Source organism: Phocoena phocoena, chromosome 19 (assembly GCF_963924675.1).
Source record: "Phocoena phocoena chromosome 19, mPhoPho1.1, whole genome shotgun sequence".
Taxonomy (NCBI): Eukaryota; Metazoa; Chordata; class Mammalia; order Artiodactyla; family Phocoenidae; genus Phocoena; species Phocoena phocoena.
The window spans coordinates 11,798,843-11,816,735 of NC_089237.1; the positions used below are offsets into that span (position 1 = coordinate 11,798,843).

At 61.0% G+C, this 17,893-nt stretch overlaps 2 protein-coding genes across 3 annotated transcripts in view; both read right to left on the bottom strand.

The window, feature by feature from the left end:
• Window positions 1-2,203: 2,203 nt before the first annotated feature.
• FAAP100 (FA core complex associated protein 100) lies at window positions 2,204-11,420 on the bottom strand. Its single transcript, XM_065897712.1, is given in 9 exon segments — window positions 2,204-2,335; window positions 2,759-2,845; window positions 4,863-4,979; window positions 6,234-6,370; window positions 6,464-7,236; window positions 7,780-7,936; window positions 9,134-10,073; window positions 10,931-11,059; window positions 11,256-11,420. Coding segments are annotated over 9 exon segments (2,637 nt in total).
• A 4,391-nt stretch (window positions 11,421-15,811) lies between these two features.
• Window positions 15,812-17,893, bottom strand: part of NPLOC4 (NPL4 homolog, ubiquitin recognition factor) — a 50,716-nt gene continuing 48,634 nt past the window's right edge. The window contains exon 17 of one of the 2 annotated variants that reach the window (XM_065897167.1): window positions 15,812-16,628. In XM_065897167.1, coding sequence (XP_065753239.1) covers window positions 16,471-16,628 — 158 coding nt within the window. In that variant the 3' untranslated portion in view covers window positions 15,812-16,470. The remainder of the gene's footprint in view (window positions 16,629-17,893) is intronic. The other variant, XM_065897166.1, reaches the window with a different exon arrangement.

Below are 17,893 nucleotides of genomic sequence, written 5' to 3' on the forward strand. Positions count from 1 at the left end.
CTGAAGCCCCACCTCCAGTGAGTCTGGCCAGTGTGAGGCACTTTGGGAAAGGAGGGCAGCAAGGAAGGGGTGCAGAGCTGGTTCCAGAGGGGAGTGGACACATATGGCCAGGGAGGACAGGAAGGGGTGAGGCATCCTGGGGATGGGGAAGACCAGCAAGGACCCCTCCCCAGTCTCTCCCCAGGGCCCCCCTTGGCTGACTCCCCACCTTGCTGGCCTCCCCTCACCTTAGGAATGAAGAAGGGCTGGGAGCCAAATGGGCCAACACACTTCAAAGTGGGCTCCGACTGACCGCACAAGTACCAGATGCAGGAGCCCGGGCCCAGAGGGACAGAGTGACCGTCCTGAGCTGTGGTCTGCACTGCCCCCTGGTGGCATATGGGACAGGAAGGTTGGGGGCCCATCTGCGGGGCACTCTTGACCTGAAAGAAGCTGGCACCAGAGCTCAGGTGCTCCACAGGGTGCCAAGGAGGGGTCTCCTGTTTGCTGACATTGGCCAGACAGTGGACTTGGCTTCAGACAATCGCTGAGTGGAGCCCGCACAGCCTGGGGCAGCAGCTGGAGAGGGGAGGCAGGGAAGAGTGCTTGGGGGTCCCTTTGGGCTGGACTGGCCACTCCATCCTCCCCCATGGCACTCAGGGAGGTGACAGAAAGATGACCCTCAGAAACAGCTGGGGACAGGACTAAGGGGGTGCAGGCCCTTCACTGGCTGGGCCACAGCTCCCCTCCACACTGCATTAAGGACCAGCAGAAGCTGGAGGTGGACTGCTTGCTCATCCGTGGAGAAGGCAGCTGTCACACTGCTCCCAGCAAACTCAGGGACAGAAGGAACAGGACAGTACTGAGTGGGCTGGCCCCCCTCCCCATCCTCCTCCCACCCTGAAGAACCCTTCAGTGCTGGGTCCATGTGGCGATCAGCCACTCTCCCAGACCCCAACTCGGAGCACCCCACCAGCCCCCCTCCCTCCATGGAGGGCGACAAGGAGGTGGCCTTGGTCCTCCTGGGCAGCGACCTTCATGGCCTGAACGGCCCTGCAGGGACCACTTCACTCCAGTGTTGAAGCTTCCTGCTGGCCTGAGGGCCCCCTAGAGGTCAGTTCAAGGCTCATCTGGGCCGTGCAGTGGCCACCAGACTTGTTGGGGGCTTGGAGCTGGGGGTGTGTCCAGGAATCCAGGTCAAACCTGCCACCAGACTGAAGGGGGAGAGCAAAAAAACAGCCAAGGCCAAGGCAGAGCACCAGAAAGTGTCACTTCTTGAGGCGGGTGCCTCACAGGCCCTGCACACACAGCAGGAAAGCACCGCGTGAAGTCTGGGGGAGAGACACCCTCCCCCAAAGCACCGGAGCCACGCTGGGGCTGCTGTCTGCCCCCAGGGACCCTTGGAAACAATGCACAGTGCTGGGCGCTGGGTGTGGCCCCGGCCAGAGGCACCAAGTTGTTGTTTTGGCCACAGGGCACCTGCAGGAACACCCCCTCCCCCACAGTCATTGTGCTTTGGTCACAGGGAGCACCTCCCACGGGTAACCCCAGCGGCTGCAGAGAAGCGAGGCCAAGGCACCCAGAGCGAGGCGGCTGAACAGGTGTGGACAGTGCTGGACAACAGGTCTGTGGGTGGGCGGGTGGTGCTGCCAAGAGGGGCAGCCCTGGGCTCTGGGCACCACGGTGGGAATGAGACAACCACCAAAACACACCCGCCCGAGGCTCAACCCAGAAGCCCTGTCTCTGCGGCCTCTGCAGGCCCCTAGAGCAACGACGCTCCTGCTCTGGAGTCTGGACCCCATGGCCGGGGCCCTGCTTCCGAGTGGAGGGATGTCCGTGATCCAGCCCCAACGTTCTGGGTGGGAGGCGGCCCAGCGGTGTCGAGGCTGAGCGCGGAGGCCGTGGCAGCTGCTGGAGGAAAGGAAGCAGTGATGCGGGAGGATGACAGGCCCCTGCCCAGCGGGGTCACGGACCGCCTCGCTACCCTGACACACCTGCTAAACGAGCTGCCTCTTCTGAGCACACACCCCCCCCCCCGGGGGCGCCAGGTGGCTATCCAGGGGGCCAGCTGCACTCACCCCAGACCTTCCCCAGCTGTAACCAGGCCCACAGTGCCGCCCAGGCCAGGAGCCAGGTTTTCTCCATAAAACCATGAAGGTACTGTGAGTTGTTAGAGGGGCCGGAAGCAGGGGCAGAGCCAGGGCAGGGTGGGGTTTACCTGGCATCACAGCAGGAGGAGGCTGGGGCTGCGGAGCTGCCTGTACACCTGCAGGAGCCTCTGGGCGGTGGCACAGGAGCTGGCTTCGTCCTCCGTGCACAGCCGGTCCCGCAGGGTCTGCACCTCCCGCAGCAGCGTCTACAGGAAGGAATGGGCGGCAACAGCTAGGGCCCCACCTTCCCACTGGGCACATCAGCGGGTCCCTCTGGGGGACACCCACCATGCGCAGATCCTACTCGGACTGTGGTAGGTGGTCCAGGAAAAACACTCATCTGTGACCTTAACGTGATGACCCCTCAGGACAGGAGGCGTGGCTGGGCTGAGGGAAGACCATGTCCCCAGGGGACAGGCGTGTCCTAGCCAATGTGGGACAGGTTGGAGGAGTGGCCATGCCCGCTCTGTCCCCACCTCACCCCTGCAGCAGGAGCCCAGACCCGACTCGGCTGTGAGGACTGGGAGCCCCTGCCAAGCTGGGCAACACCCCAGTCAGTGCCTGTGCGTGTCCCCAGAGGAGCCCAGGCTGGGGGAAGGTTCCGGGCATGGATCCCTGAAGGACCTCACCTCATGGTTGGCCTGGATCTGGTGGAGATACTGCAGGCGGAGGTCAGGCGGGCTGGAGCCCCGGGCAGCCTGCTCCATGACCAGCCTCTGGGGGGACACAAGGGGCACACGGCTGGAGAGGGTGCTTCTCCCGTGTGTCCCAACGTAGCGCCCGGGGCTCCTGGCACCTGTCCTCCAGCCCGCAGAGCCAGGTGGCCCTTCCCCCTCCCCGAACCATCCATCAGGCCTCCCTGCCTCGCCCCCAGTTAACCTTCACCTCGGGCGGCAGGGCACGCTAGCCCCACCCTGACGATCATTTACTTGGAAGTAACTTTCTTCTCGGCCCTTTCCCCTCACTACCCACCTCCTACCGCCACCCCTTCCCCATCCTTGGCCTCAGGCCTTGGCACCGCTGTTCCTATCTTGGCCCATGAAAGAGCTGCTTCACATCCTGCTTTCTGGAGGCAGCCTGGCCGGCTCTCAGGGCTGAACCCAAGCTTGCAGACGGACGCAGGAAGCAAGGCTCCCGCTGGCCTCCAGGGCAGAGCGCTGAGAAGAGACCCCGACACCGCAAGGGGCAGCAGGAGATGCTGCCAGTGGCAGAAGCTGCACACCTGACAAGGCCCCCCAGATTCCAAGCGGCCAGGTGAATGAACGCCAGTTGTCACGAGAACACTCCCATTCCACAAGCATAGTGTCAGCAGACGGAGGACAGAGGTCTGCAGCCCACAAGAAGATTCCCATCAAGGGAGTGTCCCCAGCGTTCCACTGGGGGCTGAAGCATGCCTCCCAAATTCACACTTGGAAGCCCCAGCTCCCAGCACCCCCGGTGATTGTGTTTGGAGAGAGGGTCTTCACAGATAAAGTTAAAACGAGGTCACGTGGGTTGGCTTTACTCCCATAGGACTGGTGTCCTTCTAAGAAAAGATCAGGACACAGATATGCAGAGGGATGACCATATGAGGACATAGGGAGGAGTCGGCCATCCACGAGCCCAGAAGAGAGGCCTCAGAAGGAACCACCCTGCGGACACCTGGATCCCTGTCTCCAAAGTGAACGCACTGTGTCCCATCTGCGGCACTTTGTTCCCGCAGCCCCAGGACACTAACTCCCCTTCTTGCTGGAAGTCTGGTCGGTATGCTCCTCCCCCGGCTTCTCACTAACTGTCCACCTCTCAACTGCCGCGCTCAGCGGATCTGGAGACAGCTCTGCTTGTTTCAGGCCCGGAAAGAGCAACACTGGGCGCCCCCTGGGGGAGAGAAATGCAGGCGTGGGAGCTCTGCTCTAGGGACGGGGGACTCCTGAGCCCGGGAGTGAAGCCATGGATGTGCCACAGCAGGGCCGTCACAGTAGTGCCTGAGGGGGACCTCTGGTCATGGCTTGGCCCCCAGGCTCGCCTGGGTGCACTGGTAGGTCTAGAACAGCAGCCTCGGATCCCTGGCAGAGCTTGGACTGCAGGTTCTCCGACTCTTGGGGTCTGGGGTGGGGCCTGGGGACGTGCACCAAGTTCCCAGGTGAGGCTGACACAGAGTCCACGTTGAAGAAAAAGCGTGGGAATCAGCTGATAGCTGCCACCTCGGACCCCTCTGCACAGCCGAGGCTGCACACACTCAGAACAGGCAGGAGATGGGCCACCTGACCCTGTGCCCAGCCTGCCAAGGGCACCAGCTGACAGGCTTCCCTCAGGAACACAAAGACCTCCCCTCAGATCCTGGGGTTGCAGCCCCAGTAGCCGTGCATGGCAGTGAAGCAGCAGGAAGGGCCCCTGGAGCTGTGTGTATGGGAGGGGCTGGCTGCCAACTCCCGCTTTCTTGGCGAAGACGTGGAGCGAAGACGTGGAGGCCCAGACGAGCAGACACCTGGTCCCAGGGCCCGAGCCTGGCTTCTCCATGCAAGTGTAGAAGAAATCTCACGCTGGTCTCCAGTGGACTGTCTCCCTTTAACCACATGTGCTCACAGGCCACTGGGAGCTACTGCCAGGAGGGTGAGCAGCAAGTCCCCCACCCACCTCCCAACCGCCCACAGCTTACCTGCAACCCCGGGCAGGAAGCCACAGACCACCAGGGTCCTGTGTCCCCACCACCCCACAGAGACTTCCCAAACAAGCCCATGATGACCGACAGACCTGCAAACGCCCGACGATGGCGTGGTGTGCCCTGCACATGTTGGCCAGAGAGGAGCTCTCCACCTGGATCTCCATGGCCTGGATGGGCCCTGCTGGGCACAGGTCGGTCACAGCCACCTGCAACACACAAGGAACCTCACTGGCCGTCCACAGCCCTGACCTGCCCGAGGGCAGCGTGCCCGGCGGGAGTGTCCAAGCTGGCAGGGGCATGTGAAGCCTGGGCTTGCGCTCTACATCCCACTGTGGGCAAAGCTCAGGGGGCTCCCGGGGCTGGATCTCCACACTCAACATGAATTTTCACCTGAAGAACCAGCTAGCCAAGCAACAGTAAAGCTGCTCCTTTGGAATATCTGTCCAGGAAGACCCCTCTTCCCTCGGCATCCAGATCCGTGGCACTCACTCAAGCGCCTGCTGTGGCTGCACCGCCACGGACAGCCCACGCCTGGACCCACCCACGGCCCACACCGTGCATCCTGAGGCACGTGACAGCAGGGTCAGGGTTGCAGGTGTGAAAACAGGGAGGGGGCTGGGCAAGTGAGGTCAGCCCGGTGCCCTCCGGCCAAAGATGAAATCTGGCGAAGATGGGCGAGAGCCAGGACACAAGGCAAGACCCCAGGGGCCTAGGGACCTTAGGAAGGACACTGTCTCCGGCAGCTCTTCCTTCTGGAATCGTAGGACACACTGGGGCACCCACCCCTCTCCGCCACCTGCAGAACCACCACCAGGCCCCAGGGACACCCGACCTTGACACTGCCTAGTCTTGGCCTGACCTGAAAAGGCTGTCTAGTGGGCAGCCTCCAACCACCATCCTCAGCAAGGTGTGCCCTGCCACACGGGATGCTCCGCCAGAGCCTCCAACGCTGTAGCACAAGGGTCTGCCGGACATGACCCCGAGGCTGCCAGGAGGGCCTCGGGAAGGAAGGTTTGTGCGAGGAATGGGGCTAGAGGACTGAGCTCCACCTTGGTGTCTCAGCGGCCCCTGCACATGGGGCATCTGTGATGGGACCCGGCACCCTGGTGGTCTAGGGGTTTAGTGGCCTGGAGTCTGGAGTCGCTTGTGCTGCCCCTGGGGGTACAAGTGAGCGACCCGCTCGGGCTGGCTGTGAACTCCAGCCGTACACAGGGCAGGGGCCACGCGTGCAGAGTGCTGGACAGGGCGGTACTCATGGAGACCTGGCTGGGAGCCGACGCTGCCCCTGGCCCCACGAAGGCCACCCCATCACAGCCCGCCTCTCGAACTCGGATGCGTCGGAATCTTCTGGAGGGTGGGCCCCAGAATCTGATTCCTCTCGAGCAACCCAGAGACCCTACTCAGAACTGCTGCTGTCGAGGCCGATTGCCCCACAGGCAGGACAGCTGACCCCTGCTTGCCTCGCGGACGATGAGGTGGACATCAGTGCCATCTGGGGCCACTCCCTGGACGGAGGACAGTGCTTGGGCCCTCACGATGTCCGCGACGGCATTCTCGGCAAGAAGCCACTGCAGGGTTCCAGAACACAGGGACACGCCTGGAGGAGAGAGGGGCGGCTGTGAGGCTGATCAGATCCTGGGAGAGGGAGGAAGGGTCCCAGGCCTCAGCGAAGCCAGCTGGTGCCACCAACCTGCGTGACTGTCCCCTAAGGCGGCCCTGAGCAACTCTGCCGACACCTTGATGGTGGCCACTGATGGGGGCAGGTACTTGGCCCGCAGGGACGCTGGTCCTGCAGGCTGGCTGACTGGCCCGCAGCAAGTTTCCAGGAAGGTGTGGATGGGGTCTCTGGCAGGGCTGAGTGGGCCCAGGGCCTGCGTGTGGGGTGCAGCCAGGCCGGGGAAGCGCAGGCCCTGCAGCATGTCCACCGTGTGCTCGCTCAGGGGCAGGCACACGCCGTCCTGCTCAGGCAGGACGTCAGGGGTGCATTCATTCGAAGAGGGGTCCTTGAAAGGGTCCGTGACGGCGAGGGCCCCACCCACGACCTCCCTGAGGCTGTAGAAGAGTGCGCAGGACACGGTCACGGGCAGGTCAAGCGCACCGTCCTCTCCCGGGCCCAGAGGCAGCGTCACCTCACGCTGACCGCCAGGGCCAAGCTGGTCCACAGGGATGGTGTAGGTGATGGCCGAGACAGCCGAGTCCAGGTCTAAGGCCCGGGAGCTGCGGAGCACCTGGACGCACAGGGCCCAGCCCCGGTCCAGGCTGAAGCCACTGCTGTTCTCCAGCAGGCAGGTAGCTGTCAGCACGTCCTGCAGCTGCAGGCGGCTCCAGGAGGTGCTGATGGTGCAGGAGATGGGCCTGGGACCCTCCCGGCTCGACAGCAGGGCGCAGCTCACGTTCATGGCTTCGTTGAGGCAGGTCAGGGCCTTGTCCCGCTGGTCAACCGCCTTCTTCAGAGAAGACACTCTGGAAACAGACATGGCTGCTGAGGGAGGGCCCAGACCTCGTTCTTCCTCGAGCATCAGGTGAAGAGCCCCCACCTCAGGGGCTCCTGTCCTGCCCATGCAATTGTCTGACCCAACCTCCTTCTCCAGCAGCAGACGATGGAGCTGGGGCAGCCTGTACTTAGCAGCCTGGCCTCGCCCACCGGGCTCTCGGAGCCTTCCCCCAACCCCCTTCAGGGCCACTGAGCCAGGGGTGCCCACGGTGGGGCTGGCCACCCCCACCGTGCTCCCCAACGTGTTCCAAGTTGGCTCCTTTGCTCCTCTGCGGTGCCACAGTGACATCCCAGAGGATGGCAGGCACCCTAGAAATGACCCTAAAACACAGGGGCTTGGCACCCACAGCTGGCCTTTAGTGCCGCCTTTGGCCAGGCAACACAACGTCTGGGGCTATCGCGGGGGTCAGAGGCAAAGTAACAGGCCTGTCCCGGACCAGTGCCACCACCCAGGACACCGCCTTCCGTGGACACCATGCCAGCCTCTGCCCGAGTCTCAGCCCACTGGTCACCTCTCAGAGACAGTGCCAATTCCAGACAGCAACTCCTTAATTTTTTGGCCAGCACTCGCCGAGGTCACTCTGGTGGGGTGAGGCGTCTCAGAGTGCGGGTCCAGGCTGCAGGTCATCAGCCGGCCTTTGGCAGACAGGGCCAGGAGCTCAGCACCCCCTGCAGGTGGACACACGTGGGGCCTGGTCAACAGGCAGGGAGAGGCATGCTGCTGGGAACATGCAGCAGTTCCCAGGACTCAGATAAGTGTTGGCAGAACACCTGTGCCCAGGTGAGGAAAAGAGGGTTCTGAAGACATCCCCGAAGAGCCTGGGGCATGTACTGGGCTGGGCATATGCTGTGAAGGGCCCTCCCTGGGACGGGGTATCAGCACAGCAGAGGTGTCACCTTATACACGGACAGGACTAAAAGGGACCAGACAAGGGCCATCAAATCAGCTGGGTGCATCCCCCCTTCAACAGCCCCCCAACCCCTAGCAAAGCTGCTCTGAGATTTCCTAAGAGAAGGAGGTGCTACACAGGCCCCAGGCCTCCTCCACTGGCCAGTCGGCTCTCACTGGGGCCTTTCTGGAAGCCTGCCGCCTCTCCTCGACATCCTTCTGTCTCCTTTCCCACTCCTGGCCTACCAGGGAGTTCCCCGGGAAACAGGCTCCATCTCCTGTGACCTGCTGGTTCTGCAAGTCCAGAACCACTAGGCCCTGAGACCCGCCCAGAGGTGTGGCTCCCCCATTCCCTGCCACATGTGTCTCTCTTTCCCTGTGGGAGAGACAGCAGTCTTTTCACTTCAAAAACATTTCTTTCGTATCGAGTATGGTCCACGGTAGGCCTTACAATGCATTCTTAGGCTATCTTAAGGGGAATATGCGCTAGGGGGACGGGGGCTCTTATCCCTCCCCCTTAACATTGGGCAAACATGGCTGAAACCCCCTCCAGTTCTGTCTGGGGAGAACACACACATCAGAGCTTGGCGATGCCCCCTGCCTTTGGTGCACGGTGGACTCGTTGGAGGCCACACGGTAAGTAAGTGTCAAAAAAACCCATAAAGGTTTGACCTGAACCAATTTGAATTTCCATTGCACTACTGGCCATGGGAAGATGCTCTTGCCCAGGGTCACTCAGGTGCAGACCCTACCCAGGCAGAGTAGCACAGCCCCCGCCCCTAAACCCACACAGGACCCCAAGATAAGAAGCATCAACCATGAGGCTATGCCAGGGGAAGGTAGGCCTGCCCGGGCAGTTTTATGGAGAACAGGAATGAGGCAGGGAGAGGAGGATGGACAGTTCACAGGGAGGAGACATCAGAGAGGCTCCACCCACCCCATGGCTTTGGTTTTTAGCTTTCAGCCGTGGCTCGTACCTTCAGGCGCCCTAGATGACACAGAGAGGGTGACGACGCTGCAGACACTCAAGCTGGCTGGACACAGCAGAGAGGGCAGGCCTCCTGGGGCCCCGTCACGCTGCGTGAGGTCCCAGGGGGAGACCTCCTGAGCCAGGTCCACTACACAGAGGTCCGAGGGGGTGCTGTGGTACACACGGCCGCCCCTGCCGCGGGCTGCACAGAGCACAGGCCCCGGGAGGCTGTACTCCCGCAGCTCTGGCACCAGATGCCCTGCCTCGTCCCAGCTGGCCTTGATGGCCAGTGTCCGGCCATGGTGACCAAGTGCCACCAGGCAGTCACAGTACACGTCCTCCACATCCTCGGACAGCGGCTCTGTCCTCAAGGCTCCAATGAAGATGACAGGCTCTTCCAGGTGATGGAGGATCTTGACAAGGGCCTTCGGATCACCAGGGGCAGACCTGGAGGTGACCAGGGTCTTGAGGACCACACAGCAGAGCTGGCCATCGGGGAGACCGCAGAGGATCACGGGCGACTCCAGAAGGGAGGCATCGGATCCAAAGAGTAGCCCAAAGAGGGCCCCCTCCAGCGTGACGCCCCCAGAGCCCCACGGGTGGCCATGTGGGGCCCTGGAGCCTGGTGGTGACGCACAGCACAGCACTGGGAGGAAGCGGGGAACTGTGGGCTCCCCCAGGCTCCCAGCTGGGGGGGTGCAGGTGGACAACTCCACCTCGCCAATCTGGCCTCCGGGCCTAGGGTCCTCCCCTGGACACGGACACTCAAACAGCTGCACCTTCCACTGGGTGGGGCCCTGTGACAGGGTGATGAGCACGTCATCGAGCACGGTGAAGGCATGCAGTGTGGCACTGGGGAGCACACAGGTGTCTGGGTGCACGGGGATCACAGGGACAGGGAGCTCATCGACCTGCCCATCCTCACTGTCCTGGTCGTCCCTGTCATCCTTGTCATCCCGGCTCACAGACCTTTGAGAACACAGGCGAATGTCAGTTACAGTGCTCACAAGCTCCCTTCGTGACAGCCTGCCACTGACATGACGGGCCTGGGGTCTGTACAAGGAGCGATCTCAGTGACTTATAGCCGCCAGGGAGCAGCTGGCATGCCACAGTGCCTCCCACCTGCTCCACGGACTGCTTTGCTCCCCACGAGTCGCCCAGGGACACGTGCATAATAGGATGTACCAAGCCCTCCAGAAACGGGGTTTGGACAGAAAATTCTCATCAGTGCAGAACTGTCAGACCCCCAAGGCCTCAGCTGTGAATCACACCTGCTACCTTTTTATTTTCTAAACCAGTAGTGAATAGGTGCCCGAGTCTAGGCTCTAGGCTCTGCACTGGTACTGAGGGGGGGGGCGGGGGCGGGGGGATGGTGAAACTCCTTTAACCACTGACTCAGGGTTCACAGAGACCCACCTCATAGGTGTGTCATGCCAGACCCACCAAGGCCCATCAAAGCCAAAGGGGCAGCATCCTGCTCCCGGCTGCAGACTCAGCCGCTTGAACCCCGTTTACTAAGAATTCTCTGTGAGCAGGAGCCTGTTAGAGAAGGCAGGTGCTGAGGACAGGGGCCCCCAAGACTTCAGAGCTGGCCCTGAGCCCACCATCCCCACCTTGGAGGCCTGGTGAGTGCTCATTCTGAACCCAGTCCAGGGGTAAAAGGACCGTATAGGTCACAGGGGCAGTGTTTGAGGAGGGCAGGGAAGTACCAGTCAGAGACAGCGAGAAGCCCATCTGAGGCCATGTTCGCCTCAACCCCGGAGAGGCAAGTGTGGACCCGCCCAAAGCAGTGCCGTCCAGCGACCATGCCTCACCTGCTCGCCTGGTCCAAAGACAAGCAGTAGATGCCACTCCGGGCGCACAGAACGTAGAGCGCCCTGCGAAGGGCCAAGAGCTCCAGGTGCCACACCTGACCGGGAAACTTGTACACGGCCTGGACGTCCGGGGAGAACGCAGAGTCAGGCCGGGCGCATGGGGCCCAGAAGAGGCGGAGTACAAACTCCTCAAATACGCCGGGCCTTCAGTGGATTCCCGCCCGGCCCCGCCCCCTCCAGGGCTCAGGAACCCCGCTCCACTCCGCCCCGCCCTCTCCCCCGGTCCCTGGCCCCTCCCCGGCAGGGGGTGCTCACGATCAGCAGCCGCCCCTCCCGGTCGTAGACATAGACCAGCTCGCTCCCGGTGGACAGGAAGACCTCCGCCCCGTGGCACAGCACGCGAGGCTTGCCCGCCGCCAGGCCCCCGAGCGGGCAGCAGAAGCCCGCCAGGTATTCGACCCGCGGCGCGAGGCCGGCCATCGTGGGGTCGCCAGGGAGCCCGGCCCCCGGAGTGGTCTCGGGCTCGCAGCGCCGGTGCCAGGGGCGGGGCGGGGCGCGGCGCTTTACGGCCGCCCAGGTCGCAGCGCGGCCTCCGCCGTACAGCGGCGTGGCGGGGGCGGGGCCGGAGCCGGGGGCGGGGCGGCTGCGCGTCAGGTGTTGGGGTTCCCGCGGGAGCCTGGGACCCTGGGTCGAAGGCCACGCCGTTGAGGTAAAGCTAGTGGACACAGAACGGTTTGGCGAAGGGCCAACGTGTTTAAAGCCAAACACGGGAAGCTCAAGGGCCTTGGTCTCTCCACTCGTCCGTCCTCCCCCGCGGCTCCATTGGACCCGCCCGAAGTCGCGCTTCCCTCGTGCGCCCGAGGGCCGGGCCGGCTCCGGGACCCGGGCCAGTACACTGACTTCCCCAGGGCGGCGGCCCGTCAGAACGCGTCTCCTCCGAGCGGACGGTGCGCTCCTAAAGCGACCTTCTAGCGTTTTGGGGGGCGGTTAGATCTGCGAATTCCAGGAGGGGGCGGGCAGCGTCAGGTCTTGCCACTACCACAGCCGGGGGCTGGGGGGAGGAGCCCTCGGTCTAGGGATGAGTCTCCTCCTTCTGAGCTGCTGAGACACACCCACGCCTACCCCGTCCCCAGGACACGGCTGCGTCTGAGCTTAACATGGACAGAAGTGTCCCTTCTTTCATGGCTGAACGAACTGTCTGTGGGTGTGTTGGTCTGAACGGACAGTGGGGAAAAAGGGTAAGCCAGGGGAATTCTGGGTTGAGGGCAGAAGACCATGAAGAAAATGACTGGCTGGGCCTTGGTAAGGGGGGCAGCTCACCATCAGTCAGCGTGGAGGGTCAGGGTGAAGACAGGGCAAGACACCTCTCCTTCCCAACCCTGTCCTCCAAGGCTCTGGGGAGAGGTGCTTATCAGAGGGGCCAAGAGTTCTCCGAATGAGACAGACCCAGAGCGACCCTGAATGGTGCCTGCAGACAGGTCAATCACACCCCTCCCCTTTAAGAAGCCAATGGGAGAGGCTCCAAGGTCAAACACCCATGAATGAAAGAGGCGTCTGGAGGGGTGTGGCCAGACAGGGCAAGTTGAAGGAGCCCAGCTGCCAAGTGTTTTCTGGGCTTGAGTTAAGCTGACCTCACCAAGGCTGGTGTACCTGCCAAAACAAAGAACCAGTAGCAAAAGTTCTAATTCCCCTTGTTGAGGTTGGTGCTCAACCCCCAGGGCAGTGGACTGCTACTGTTCCAGTGTTTCTGGGTTGGACCCAGCATCAGTATGGCATTTGCAGTCTGTCATTTGCCCTCTCGAGACCAGCTCCCATGCGGCTTTTGGAACTAGACGTGAGGACATGGTCCCTTCAAGAGGAACACCACTCTGAATCCCACCTCCACCCCCACCCCCCCAACCTGAGTGCTCAAGTGCTCTTGGCTGGTCTGACCACCAATCCTTGTGGCCACATGCTCACACCAATTCCCAACCTGGCCCTCCCAGACTATTTCCCAACACCAAGGGAACTACCAGGATTGTCCTAGAGAAAATGACTGTACGGGGAAGTGCATCTGGGAGGTGGGCTAAGCTGGCCAGGCCTCACCTCCCAGGTTCAGCCCTGACTGGCCAGGCACTGTGAAGTTGGTCATTCCTCTGTCCCACTCCCTTCTGCTCAGGGGGGCTAGCAGGCTCCTGGCCCCAAGTCCAGGTAAGACCCACACTCTGTGATACAAAGATTTATGACCATCTACGGTCTATCTAAACAGCGAGGGGGCCCTGAACGCTGATCCCCCCGGAGGTTACAGAGCAAAGGGCTTAGCCAGCTCAGGGGTGATGTGGGGTGAGGGGCCCCTCATGTGGGTGCACATGGAAGGCCTGTGGCAGGAGGCCTGTGAGACAGCAGAGCGTGCTGTGGATAGTCAGTGGTCTCTGTGCCACACGTGGGGGCTACATCTTCCCAAGGACAAACTACCACCAGACAGCATTAGGGGTGGGGAGGGACAGCACACAGCATGTGCAGGGAAGCTGCAGGCTGTGCCAGGCACTTATAGGCAGCACAGCCTGCCAACATGTTGAACATGCCAGGAAAGGGGGTGGCAGGACCCTGAGTTCTATTTCCAAGCAGTACACTCCACTTGCTTGATTTCAGGGGGAGGGATGACGTTCCAGAACCTCATCACTTCACGGAACCAACAAGGTCAGCAGCCTGAGCCACAGAGAGAACAGGACACTGCTGGTAAAAGTAGGCAAGCTCAGGGACAGGACTGGAGCCAGGTGCTGAGGGCCTACCCGCCCCAGTCCAGAGGCTAGGCTGGGCCTGCCTCTCCCCAGGGCCCCTTGGACATCAGTGGGCAGTGTTTCTTATATACTTGTTCAGGAAGCAGTGAACCAGTGGCCAAAGGACAGAATGGGTTGTAAGGTGCCTGTGAAGGCTGGTAACTGAACATCAGGGGGAGCGCCCCCTGGCTGTCACTTGACAAGTGCCCCCTCCAGGCCTTGCTCCTCTTGCATCTGTGCAAGCCTGGGGGATTCTGGGCACTATCCTTCACCTGCTGCCTGGCAGAGTGCACCTCACCCACCACGAAGAGGCCAGGAGCAGCCACATGGCTGACAGGCAGAAAAGGTGCAGAAAAGGCATGGAGGGAGGCCAGGCTCTGCTCCTCCAGTGGACGTTACACTGGGAGCACAGGGCCGAGGAGCCTGGGCAGGAGGAGTGGATCTCTACCCTTCAATACTCTAAATATGTCAGCAGAGAACAGTGATATGTGGAGGGGAAAGTCATCAAGTCGCCTGACAAGGTAGGCAAGTCAAGGCTCAGGGCAAGGAGAGGCCTTGGGGCCCAGGAAGGACAAACAGGGCGCTGGCGGTCGCTTCAGGTGCTTTTATTGGTTCAACTGCAGGGCTGGAGTCCAGGCAACGCTACTACAAACCCAACCGACACACACCTGCAAGCCCCAAGTGGGAGCACCAGGAGCAGGCTGGTTGGTGGAGGCCGGGCACCTGGTCCCTCCTCGCTGAGCTATGGTGCCTGGTGCCTGGTGGCATGAGAGGGTGTGTCCACACAAGGGCAGGTAGGATGAAAGTGGAGCTGGGGGCCCCTCCCCTATGCAAGAGGAGATGGCTAAGCTGCCTGGGCCCGAGCCTGTTGGCAGGTACCCCCACTCCTTATGTTGACGCCCGACTCTCTTTGGACAAAATAAAGTGCATTACTGAACAAAGAGTGACTCAAAACCAGAAGCAGAGAAATCACAACACTTTTTCTTTAGCTAAAAGATAAAAGGAAACGAACTACGCAGATGCCAGAACTTCAGGGTGAGCAGGACACTGGTCAAAGAGAAAAGGAAATTAGCTCGGTATATAAAGACCAGAGCAAGTACAGGAGGAACGGTGGGGGCCGCGAGGTCTGAGGTCAGCGCCCTCCTGCTCCCCTGCAGACTCACATCTGATCAAAGGAGCAGATGACTTGGGCCAGATGGTCCTCCCAGCTTGCTGGCAGGTAGCCACAGATGAACTGGGGAAACAGGGGGCTCTGCACCTCCTGCCCCCCATAACAGATCCACTGTAGCCAGACCCAACCCCACTGGCCACTTGGTGTCCCATGCCAGGTGGACCTGGAGTGCCAGGCACAGCCCTTGCCACAGGTGAACACATGCCCAGGTGCTCACTGTTCACAGGCCAAGGGTGAGGGAGGGTCACACAGGCTTGCCTCCTGCCCTAGGACAGAGACATGAAGTCCCCAAGCAGCCTGTGTCTGGGTCAGCCTCTCCCATGGGTGGGTGCAGTGCAGCTCAGAGATACGGCTCTTGTTAAGGCAAAGAGGCATCAGGATGTCCACGTCTCCCGGGGAAAGGCCAGACCGGAGCCCAACCACAGAGGAAACACAGGGACCCCAAAGCACATGCAAAGTCTGACCACAACCTTTGTCCTGAAATAGCCTGGACCCATACCTCAGCATGGTACCTGCTTTCCAACGTCCCCGCAGCAGCCCCACAGCTGCTGTACTGTGGCCTGGCCTGTACCGGGGCCACATCACCGTGCCAGAGGCCAGGGCCCGGGCAGGACAACAGGAAGGAATGGTGTGGGGGGTGAAGGGGACCAGAGCTTCCAGCTCTGCCTGGGCCACCCAGCTCATCCCATGCAGGCCTGGTCAGCAGTGCTGGCCCCCCGGAGAGGGTGCCTGCTCAGTGGGAGCCAGCACTAGCTTCCTGCTTGGACTACCTGGGTCTGCACCTGTCCCAGCCGTGTGGCTTGGCAGGAAAGTCTCAGGCACTGAGGTTCATTTGTGAGGAGACCTGACTGTGGGTCCCCCGTCCACCCACCCAGCCTGCAAACACCTCCAGGGACTCACTGAAGGAGGGACGAAGGTGGAAACTAGTCTCTCTCCTTTTATGCAGTTTTTATCTTAAAAAAAAATAAATAAAAGTCTTCCTCGCAGGAATTACTGGTAACTGTTATTACAACCAAAGCAGACTTTAAGGTCCCCCCTGGACGCTGGGTGAGAGCAGGAAAGGGCGGGCAGCAGATTCACCTGCAGACCAAGCGGACAGAAGAGCAGCGAGCCCGTGGCCACGCATTTCCACCACACGATGGCTACTGGAAGGGGAAGAGGTGGCCCTCACAGGCAGGGTCTGCCCCAGAGCAATGGGGTATAGTCACCAAGAGCTCCCAACCAAAAACATGGGAACCAAAAGCATCCAAAGGAAGGAAAAAAGAAAGGTGGATGGTGCCAGCAAGCCCTCCCAACCCCGTCAATTCCAGGTGATGATTTAGAGGCACCTAGTCCTTCTACCACAGTAGGAGCTGCTGCAGGGCATCCGGATGAGGCCATACGGTGCCTCCACCAAGAGACTGGTTTCAGCCCAAGAGCACCAGCCTGGCTCCCTCCCTCCAGGGAAGCCTGGTGCTGAGAAGCTTCATGGGTCAGAGACCCCCAGGGCAGCCGCCCCCGCCTTGCCTTCGGGGCTGCCTGCGGTGGGGCATGGTTGCAACAATCCTGGCTTCAGAGAGGGCTAGGGTGGGCCCAGTCCGGGCAGCAGGGCCTGGGAGCCCTAGGTCCTGGGGAGGCTGCACATCTCGCAGTGGCCGGTGCCTGGCTGGTTCATGAAGGTGCAGTGCTGACAAGCCCACATGGCGGCCGAGGTGGTGTGTGCAGAGCCCCCAACGGCTCCGTACTCGTGGAGGCCTGGAAGCTGCACACCGACTGTGCCTGTGGGGCAGGAAGAGAAGCAGTGTTCATCATTTCTGCACTGGGAAGCTGTCCCACCCCATCTGAGAGCTCTGCACAGCTGCTTATCAGGGTAGGAGCGGACTCTAAAAGCAACTGCTGCAGGCGTGGACAGATGTGGCTTGAGAGCCCCTACTGTGGGTCCCCTGCTCAAACACAGAACACCGATAAGTAAAGCTGCTGTCTGCAGAGCGGAAAGCTATCAGCTGTGTCCACTCATGCACCTGCCCACCCTCCTTGCTTGCTGTGTCAGTGGTTCCTTCCTTCTCACTGCTGAGCAGTAGAGCTCGGTGTGAACACCATCCCTAGTTATCTATCCCCCTCCTGATAGACAGTTGGGTCACTGCCAGGTTTGAGCCATTGTGAACAAAGCTGCCATGAATATTCTTTTTTTTTTTTTTTTTTTTTTTTGCGGTACGCAGGCCTCTCACTGCTGTGGCCTCTCCTGTTGCGGAGCACAGGCTCCAGATGCGCAGGCCCAGGGGCCACGGCCCGTGGGCCCAGCCGCTCTGCGGCACGCGGGATCCTACCGGACTGGGGCACGAACCCATGTCCCCCGCATCGGCAGGCCCACTGCGCCACCAGGGAAGCCCACCATGAATATTCTTAAAACAAATCTTGGTGTGGATCTGTGTTTGCATGTCTCTTGGGTAGCAGTGGGCTCGCTGGGTCATCCTCACTGGGCATGCGAGAGCTCCAGCTGCTGTGGGAGCTCGTGAGCACGCGATGCGCCCAGTGTTTGCACCTCAGCCACCCTCAAGATGTGTAATGGTACCTCGTTTAATTTTCATTCTTCTGATGACTGATGGTGACCATCACTGTAATTCTTTTTATGGAACATCTTCTGTGGAATATCTTCTCCCAGTCTGTTCCTTGCCTTTTCAAGTTTTTTTTTTTTTTTGCAGTACGCGGGCCTCTCACTGTTGTGGCCTCTCCCGTTGTGGAGCAGAGGCTCCGGACGCGCAGGCTCAGCGGCCATGGCTCACGGGCCCAGCAGCTCCGCGGCATGTGGGATCTTCCCGGACCGGGGCACGAACCCGTGTCCCCTGCATCGGCAGGCGGACTCTCAACCACTGCGCCACCAGGGAAGCCCTGTCTACAGGGATTTTGACTGAGATTGTACTGATCAATTTAGGGAGAACTGACATGTTAAAAATATCTTGTCTTCCAGTCCAGATAGTGGGATTTCTTTTCCATTTGCTTAGCTCTTCTTCTGGCAGAGTGTTAGTTTTCAGCAAAGAGCTCTT